This window comes from Bison bison, unplaced genomic scaffold (genome assembly GCF_000754665.1).
Source record: "Bison bison bison isolate TAMUID 2011002044 unplaced genomic scaffold, Bison_UMD1.0 scf7180017864352, whole genome shotgun sequence".
In the NCBI taxonomy this organism is placed as follows: domain Eukaryota; kingdom Metazoa; phylum Chordata; class Mammalia; order Artiodactyla; family Bovidae; genus Bison; species Bison bison.
This window is the reverse complement of record NW_011494924.1, coordinates 1,447,599-1,457,021: the sequence shown is the minus strand read 5'-3', so window position 1 is coordinate 1,457,021 and position 9,423 is coordinate 1,447,599. Positions and strand designations below refer to the sequence as shown.

The 9,423-nt window shown below is 50.7% G+C and overlaps 2 protein-coding genes across 2 annotated transcripts in view; one reads left to right on the top strand and one right to left on the bottom strand.

Moving 5' to 3' along the window:
• Window positions 1-8,411, top strand: part of PIGU (phosphatidylinositol glycan anchor biosynthesis, class U) — a 91,565-nt gene extending 83,154 nt beyond the window's left edge. The window contains exon 12 of the mRNA XM_010854876.1: window positions 7,597-8,411. Coding sequence (XP_010853178.1) covers window positions 7,597-7,710 — 114 coding nt within the window. The 3' untranslated portion in view covers window positions 7,711-8,411. The remainder of the gene's footprint in view (window positions 1-7,596) is intronic.
• On the bottom strand, window positions 8,232-9,419 carry MAP1LC3A (microtubule-associated protein 1 light chain 3 alpha; the record flags this gene model as incomplete). Its single annotated transcript, XM_010855011.1, has 3 exons — window positions 8,232-8,846; window positions 9,151-9,257; window positions 9,342-9,419. Coding segments are annotated over 3 exons (348 nt in total), but the record flags the coding sequence as incomplete, so codon positions are not given.
• Window positions 9,420-9,423: the final 4 nt, after the last annotated feature.

The following is a 9,423-nucleotide window of genomic DNA, read 5'->3' as shown; positions in this document are numbered from 1 at the left end:
ACTGCAGCCCCAACGTGTCACTTACTCCCTAGTGATCCTGGGCAAGACCCTTGACCTCTGAGTCTGCTCATCTCTGAGGCTTATAAGCCCTGCCCAGGGTATTGTGACAGTTCCTGAGTGTGTGTATTAGTTGCTCAGTCGTGTCCGATTCTTGCAACCCCATAGACTAGCCCGCCAGGCTGCTCTGCCCATGGGATTTCCCAGCAAGAATACTGGAGTGGGTTGCCATTTCCTCTTCCAGGGGATCTTCCCAACCCAGGAATTGAACCCGCATCCCCTGGGTCTCCTGCATTGCAGGCAGGTTCTCCAACTGCTGAGCCACTGATGTGCTAATTGTTAAAGGACCCGGCCCAGGGCAGAGACTCAGGAGTTGGTTTCCTGGTCTCTCCTCCCACCCTGTGGTGGAGCGTGTTCTGACCATTTCATACCACTTCTGATCTACCCACTCTGTCCTCGGCCGCCTTTTATCAGCTGCTCCATTAAATCTTCATCTTCTGGGACATCCCTGGTGGTCCAGTGGTTAGGACTCGGTGCTTTCACTGCCAGGGCCTGGATTTGATCCCTGGTCAGGAAACTAGTATCCTACAAGCCACTCAGCACGACTGTCTCTCTGTCTGTCTGTCTGTATCTTCATCATGACCCAGAGCTGCCAGTGAGAGGAATGTGGTCTGACTGAGCCCTCACGGGGGCAGGATGCCAACCACATGCTGGGTCTGGGGTCCCACAGCTGGAGCAGATGCCACCCTGTTTAGGGGGGAGGCAATGGGAAGTGACTTCACTTCAGGGATCAAGGAACTAAGCGTGGGGGTTGGGGGAAGACTCTGGGGGTGGGAGATGGAGACATTGCCTCTCCAGGGATGAGAAGGAGCCCTTTGGGAGAAAGATCATCCTAGCCCAGGGGTGGGGCTTGCACAGAAGCACCAAGGTGTGGCCCCGGCTGTGTTTGGGGCTTCGGGGACACGCAGGTGCAGCACAGGGAGAGGGGAGCACTGGAGGCTTCTGAGCGGGCAAGTGAGAGGCTTTCATGGTGTGTGTGTGTGTGTATGAGAGAGAGTCTGAGTGAGTGTGTGTGTGTGTGACCCCTAAGGGGCCAGGAGGATGAGGGAGGGCTTCAAGCAAGAGGGGGCTGAGTTGGAATTCTGAGGGAAATTGGTGGCAACTGGTGGTTGATGGCAAGTGAGGCCAAGGGGCTCAGCTGTGGTCGCTGAGGGCAGCTTTAACAGGCTGCTCCATTAGAGCAGAGCAGCTCCAGCAGCGTGGGTCAGCGTGTGGTGTATGATGCCTGACGGTCTGGGTTTGGAGCCTGCCTCTGACACTTGCTGGTTGTACGACTTTGGTCAAGTTACTTGAAGAACCTTTTGTTTCTTTGTTCTAAGATAGGATAATTATGTACCTACAATGAAGGTTTATTGCAAGAAGTAACTGTTTTAACACGAGTGAAGTGCTTAAATTAATGCCTGAGTATTATCAGCATTCTTATTAATAAGAATAAAATACTGTAATGGCAGCGTTTATCAGCACTGGTGCTTTTCTCCTCCCGGACACTGACCTTTGCAGTTCTAACCACTAACTACCTTAGAAAGCATTCAGTTCCTACATCATGTAATTCTCACTTTCATGTAATAAACTGGAAATCCTGCAACTCGGTTTTTGGGGTTTTTGTGGCCGTGCTGCTTGGCTTGTGGGATCTCAGTTCTCCTGACCAGGGGTTAAACTCAGGCCACCGCTAGGTCACCAGGGAACTCCCCACAACCAGGTTTTCATACTCCATAAAAACATTTTTCACTTTTGTTTTCACATTAAAGCCATTAAAACATTTTAAAAAACCAGAAGAATGGGTTGCTCTTCAGGTCTCTGGAAGCACAGAGGGACAGAGCAGGGACCAGGGGGCCACGACTGTGAGGAATAAACTAGAGTTATCATTCATTGTACGGACGTGGACAGTGCTGCACAGGGAGGGAGGGGGCAGTGGCTCACACAGGTTCACACAGCCGCCGACTTGGCCAGGCTCCTCTCCCGACTTGCCCTGCTCAGATGGGGCAAAGGGGCGCTGGGTCTGCAGGTACGATGTCAGCTGAATCCCAGGGCCTCAGGGAAATCCCTTCTCCTCAGCCCACATGGAAAGCCTTGAGGTCAAACGAGGCTTTCTCAGCCAGCCTGTGACGGCTGGGGGCTTCCCTCAGAGAGCGCAGAGCCTCTAGGCCAGTGTGTCCCCGACATGCCCTCTCCCTGGGGGCAGAGGCAGGGCACCCACTCAGGACTTCGATCCCAGAAAACCAAGCCAACACGCAGGACTCTGTCCCTCACACCACACTCCCCTGTTGCTTTATTATGAAAAGTTTCACACATACAAACAAAGTTGAAAGATTTAACCTTGAACACCTGTATATCTACCACCTGGACCTCAGCATTACCATTTTCTTATACTTGGGTGATCACAAATGATCCATTTCTCAATCCATCTTATTTCTGTAATGTATTCAAAGTGAAATACAGACATCAGTACATTTCCTGCCAAATATTTCAGCATGTGTATTGTTAACCAGAGCTCAAAACTTATATTTTTCTTATGTGAAATTTACATACAGTGAAAAACACAAATCTTTAAAAAAAACTTTATATTGACATATAGTTGATTTATAATATTGTGTTAATTTCTGCTGTACAGCAAAGTGATTCAGTTATACATATATACATTTTTTTTTCTTGGCTGCTCTGTGGCATGCGGAATCTTAGTTCCCTGACCAGGGATTGAACCCGTGCCCCTGCAATGGAAGTGTGAAGTCTCAGCTGCTGGACCACCAAAGAAGTCCCTATCTTTCTTAGTGTTCTTTTCCATTGGGCTTATCACAGGATATCGAGTGCAGCTCCCTGTGCTGTGTAGTAGAACCTTGTCATTCCATTCTGTATGGAACAGTTTGCCTCTGCTGGCCGCAAACTCCCACCCAGCTCCTCCCCGCCACTCTCTTGCCAGCGCGAGTCTGCTCTCTGTGTGTGTTTCTGTTTTGTAGATAAGTCCATATTATCATATTTTAGATTCCACATATAAATGATACATGATACTTGTCTTCTGACTTACTTCATTTAGTATAATGACCTCTAGTTCCATCCGTGTTGCTACAAACGGGCATCATTTAGTTCTTTTTGTTTTGGCCAAGTAGTGCTCTGTTGACTGTGTGTGTTCTGTACCTGTTCATCTACCGATGGCATTTAGGTTTCCACGTCTCGGCTGTTGGGAACGGTGCTGCTGTGGACGTGTATAGTTTTTGAATTATGGTTTTTATTTCTGGATATGTGCCCAGGAGCACAACTGCTGGATCATATGGCAGCTCTGTTTTTAAGTTTTCTGAGGAAGCTCCATATTGTTTTCCATAGTGGCTGCACCAACTTCCGTTTCCACCAACACTATAGGAGGGTTCTCTTTTCTCCACACCCTTCAGAACGTTTGTTATTTGTGGACTTCTTAATGGTGGCCATTCTGACCAGTGTGAGGTGATATCTCATGGTAGTTTTGACTTTCTTTTCTCTAATAGCGACGTTGAGCATCTTTTCATGTGCCTGTTGGCCATCTGTATGTCGTCTTTGGAGAAATGTCTATTTAGTCCTTCTGCTCATTTTTCAGTTGGGTTGCTTTTTGTTGTTGAACTGTATAAGCTGTATATTTTGGAAATTAAGCTGTTGTCAGTCACATCATTGGCAACTATTTTCTCCCGTTCTGCAGGTTGTCTCTTCATTTTGTTTGTGGTTTCCTTTGCTGTACAGAAACCTGTAAGCTTGATTAGGTCCCATTTGTCTGTCTTTGCTTTTATTTCTATTCCCTTGGGAGACTGACCTAAGAAAACATTGGCACAATTTATGTCAGAGAATGTTGCCTGTGTTCCAGTTTTATGGTGTCATGTCTGATGTTTAAGTCTTGAAGCTGTTTTGAGTTTATTTTTGTGTATGGTGGGAGGATGTGTTCTTCCTGCTGACTTCATGCAGCTGTCCAGCTTTCCCAACACCCCTTGCTGAAGAGGTTGTCTTTCCCCATTGTATATTCTCACCTCCTGTGTTGAAAATTAATTGACTGTAGGTGTGTGGATTTACTTCTCGGCTTTCTTTTCTGTTGATCCATATCTTCTTTTGTGATAGTATCATGACACTTTGATTACTGTAGCTTTTGTAGTATTATCTGAAGTCTGGGACGGTTATGCCTCCTGCTTTGTTCTTTCCTCAAAATTGCTTTGGCAGTTCTGGGTCTTGCATGGTTCCATATAAGTTTTAGGATTATTTGTTCTAGTTCTGTGAAAAATGTCATGGGTAACTTGATAAGGGATCACATTATATCTGTAGATTGTTTTGGGTAGCATGCCATTTTAACAATATTAATTCTTCCAGTTCAACAGCATGAGATATTTTTCCATTTCATCGAGTCATCTTCAATTTCCTTTATTAATGGTAAAACACAAATCTTCATGTACATTTCCTGAAGCCTTCTTTCAGTCAGCAAGATATTTTTGAGGCTCATTCATGTTGTTGCATATAACAATAATACATTGCTTTTTAAAATGTGTAAATGTTGGAATAATTTTATAGTGCAGAGAATTTCCATATGCCCCCCACCTAGTCTCCCATGTTAACATAGTGCCACAGTGCACGCATGCTCAGTTGCTTCAGTCCTGTCCAGCCCTTTGCAACCCTATGCACTGAGCCCACCAGGCTCCTCTGTCCGTGGGGATTCTCTAGGCAAGAATACTGGAGTGGGTTGCCATGCCCTCCTCCGGGGGATCTTCCCCACCCAGGGATCAAACCCATGACTCTTATGTCTCTGGCATTGGCAGGCAGGTTCTTTACTGCTGAGCCACTGGTAGAAGCCCCAGTACCGTGGTATGTTTGTCCAAACCAAGAAACTGACCCTGGTCTGTTACGACGAAGCAAACCCCAGATCTGATGTGAATTTCCCCAGTTTTCCCTTGATGTCTTCGTTTTCCCCCAGGATCAGGCCTGGTACCACACTGCATTAGTAGTCACGTCTCCCCTGTGTCCTCCGCTCATGCTCTCTTTCCTCATTTCCCTTGACACGGACAGTCTTGAGGTATCCTGGCCAGGTATCCCAGAAGAGTGTCCCCTCTGGGTTTGTCTGATGCTTTTCTCATCATGAGGCCACATTTAAGGTTTTTGGAAAGCTCAGGCAGTACACACTGGCCACACTTCGTGCTGTTTACCCTTCATCATTTGGTTAGGATAGTGTTTGCCAGGCTTCTCCAGTGCGGAGTTGCTATTTTCTCTTTTCCCTGTTCTTTGGAAGTGAGTCACGAAGTCTAGCCTAAGCTCAGGGGCAGGGGGTGGCGAGTGAGCAAGAATTAAATTCCTCCTCCTAAGGGGAGAGTCTCTATGTATATTATTTGGAATTCTCTTGAAAGGTCCAAAAAGAATTCTCCATTTATTTATTTATTCAGTCATTTATTGACTGATTGTTTTTAATTGGATTTTAATTTTTATCACCATAACTTGAATATATAATTTACAAAGTTTAGGCTTATAAGGAAAAAGAATAGCTCCTTAAGGTCTTACAGTTATTTGCTCTGGTACTTCTAAATTACTACTTTTTCTTTTCTTCCAGTTTATATTAAGTTGAATCATATCAAATTGTTAATACTCAACCATTTTTGATCTGCATAAATGGCAGTTTCATATGGTTCAAACTAATAACCTAGTATTTTGACTTCCTATTTGGCCAGTTGATTATGTGTGACATTGGAGTTCTTTTGTTATGAACTGTGACTCTGCACCTGCCGTCATCTGACCTGGCTCAGGGATCAGTCCCCACCAGCTCCAGGCTCTCTTCCCCAGGCACTTGGACCTGGGTGAGAAAGCAACTGCTGGGGGTGAGGACCGCCCTTGCTGTGGTAACTGTGCCCCACAGGCAGTTATGGGACAAGGCCTCAGGGCCTCTGCCCTGACAGCCTCAGCGGCAGGCTTCTGGGCCTTTTACACACTGGGCCCCAGATGTATCGCCTTGCAGGGTGATGACCACCAGTCCAGCTCTCCCAGTACAGCCTTAGGCCAACTAACTCTTGGTGCCTCAGTTTCCTCGTCTGTAAGATGGGTTCCATCAGCCTTCTAGATGAGTTCCTGCGGTGACAGAAGGGCAGGTCGTGGTCCTGAGGCCATTGATGGTGTGGGTTCCAAGGGCCTCCTCCAGACCCCTCTGTGCTCTCTTTCTTGCCCACATGTGAGGGAGGCTTTCCAGGACAGGGGCCTGGGGGGCCTGAGGCTGAGACCGCAGGCTCCACCACCCACCTCTGACTTGCCTTTAGACCCTAGCCAGGTGCTCCTCCAGCTCCAGGCTTACATCTCCCCATCTGTGTTGAGGTGGTTGGTGTGGATAGCCTGAAAAGCTTTTAAGTGCGTGAGAACTGGTGGTGTCTGCAGAGGTGAGCCCCTCTCCCCACATCCATCCTGTTTCAGGCAGCAGAGGTCCTGGGGGCTTAGGATGAATGGAATTGTTAAGACTGCAGGTCCAGGGTTCGGGGGCCTTGGCAAATCCCTGTTCACTTCAGGGCATCAGGGAGAGGAGGTGGTGGACTGAGCTGCTAGGGCCCTCTCAGTTCTGGGGCTGAGAGAGGACAGACAGACCAAGCCAGGCACAGACACCATGATGGCAGAATCACTCTGGACTCTGCCCAGGCCAGAGGAGGAGCTGTGGTCATCAGGCAGTCCCACAGATGAAGGCAGAACTGCAATTTGGATGGGTCTGTGCTACCATAGAAGTGAATGGTTTCAAGACCCAATCTGGGGTGTGAGGGAGGCTTCCCTGAAGAAGTGATCCTTTCTGAGCCTGAAGGGCAAGCAGGTGTTGACAAGATGAAAGGGAAAGAGAACATTTCAGGCAGAGGAAACAGCAAAGATCCGGCACTGGGAGGGAAGAAGCCAGTGTGGCTGGAGCTGGGTGAGATGGAGCACGGGAGAGGCTGAAGCAGACACGCCAGGTGCAAGGCCTTGGCTCCAGAGAGTTTGATCTTCACCCAAAGAGCCATGGAGCGCCTTTACAAGGCCTTAAGCTGGAAAGTAGCATGACCAGATTTGTGTTTTGAAAAGCAACCTCTGCTGCTAGGGTGGGGCAGGCGGGAGGTTTGAGGTCAGGAAGCCCAGAGAGGAGACTACTGCTGTTCGTATGACAATGGCTTTGTCTGGGGTGATATCTGTGGGGACAGACAGAAACAGAACCAATAGGCTTGGGGGCTTGGTGTGGGGAAGAGACGAGTCTGCTGATTCTGTGGCCTGAATACCTGGATGGAAGATGGGGGATATAGGTTCCCAGTGGGAGAAGCAGGTTTGACAGGGGACACGGCTGGGGTGAAAGGGCCAGTGGGCACCCAGGTGAGATGGAAGGGCACCAGTGTAGAGCTAAGGCCAGGGCTTGGGGTGGAAGACCATGGTGGAGGAGGTAGGGCAACTTCTGAGGGGCCAGTGAGACCCTGCAGGTTCAAGTGTATGCCCTGAGATCGGGGGGTTCCTTGGGCAGCATCTCCCCAACACCTACCTGGCCCCTCAGTGACCCAAGGTTCAGGGGCAGGTATCATGAAACTTCTCACAACCTCTCTCTCCCCCTAGATCCTACTCATCTCCGATTATTTCTATGCCTTCCTGCGGCGCGAGTACTACCTCACACACGGCCTCTACCTGACCGCCAAGGACGGCACGGAGGCCATGCTTGTGCTCAAGTAGGCCTGGCTGGGCACAAGGCTGCACAGACTTCTGGGGTGAAAGGGCCAGCAGCTGGGCCAAGCCCTCTAACCAGAGTTGCCAGTAGGCAAGACCAAGGGCAGATGAGGTTTGAGTCCAAGGTGACGACTACCAGTGAGGAGCCAAGGCCAGTAGCAAGGTCCGTGGGGAAGTCACCAGGAGCATCTCCCCTTGGATCGCCCACTTTGTGGCTCTGCATACCAAGGAGCCCTCCCTCCCAAGCAGGAAAGGGGATGAAGCAGGTGAGCAGGGTTTGTTAGGTTGTGGCTACTTAATAAATGTTTTTTGTTACAAACACATCTACCTGGAACCACACTGCACTCTTGGAAGGGGTGGGCATGACCCATAATACTGCCGTGGGGCACTACACACAGGTGTGGGTTTCCTGAGAGAGCTGAGTCCACAGAACATAGGTCTGTGTGCGGGCCAGCCAAAAATGGTGTGGGGCAGTCCTCTCCCCACCCCCCAGCCCTTCCCAGTCCCCAAGCAGCTGGAGGCAGAGGGCCAGGCAGGCCTGAGCAATCTTTATTCTGCAGAGGGACAGTGACCACAGATCCATACACCACATCAAGACCAGGTGAGCCCGGGGCCAGTCCTTTAGGGGTGGGCAGGTCCAGGCAGGGGGCAGCGCCTCAGGTCAAGGAGGGGCAGATAGGCAGACAGGCAGGGGCCTAAAAAAAAAAGACAAACCACACAGAGCAGGGGTGCTGGGGGCTGCTCCCCACTCTCCCCAATCCCAGCCAGCACCCAGAAGAGCAACCCCCTAACATGACTGGGCCAGGATCCACCCAGGGGCAGAGGAGGTGCAGTTGGTACCCCCTGGCTAGGAGGTGGCATCTCTGCCCCACCCACCAGGGGCAGGAGCAGAGGCAGCTCAGTTCAGGTGTGAGGAGCTCCCTGGGCAGAGCCTGACAGGGCCCCCCCATGCCCAAGCCAACCCCCCCCTACTGCTGGCTCAGAAGCCGAAGGTTTCCTGGGAGGCGTAGACCATGTAGAGGAAGCCATCCTCGTCCTTCTCCTGCTCGTAGATGTCCGCGATGGGCGTGGACACGCTCACCATGCTGTGCTGGTTCACCAGCAGGAAGAAGGCCTGAGTGGGGTTGAGCTGCAGGCGGCGCCTGAGGGGGGCGGGAGGCAAGCACACTGTGAGGGGCCTGGATGTTGGGGAGCGCAGCCTGAACCCCTCCCCAAAATGACCCTGATCCTCCATTTCACACCCAACCCAGGCCCTTCTAGAGGCAGTTACCTCTGACTGGACACTGACCCCAGCCTTGACCTTGACCTTTCCCAACCTCCCCAGAACAGGGACCCAGCTCCCGGTCCCATACCCCACCTCCACCCCTTCCTTCGCCGAAAGACCCAGCGCCCTGCCTGATCCCAGCAGAACCCAAGTCCCCCCTCTGACAGCTGCTGCCCGCGCACCGGATGATTTTGACCAACTCGCTCATGTTGACATGGTCCGGGACCAGGAACTTGGTCTTGTCCAGGACCGGCAGCTGCTTCTCACCCTTGTAGCGCTCGATTATCACCTAGGAGCCGGGTGGGACGGGGGACGCGTAAGCCCGAGTTGGGGCCTGGGTCGGGCCGGGATGGGAGGGGGCGGAGGGACTCACCGGGATTTTGCTGGGGTGCTGCTCGCGGATCTGCTGCACCTCTTTACAGCGGTCGGCTACGGACAACGGGCGGGTATGAGGC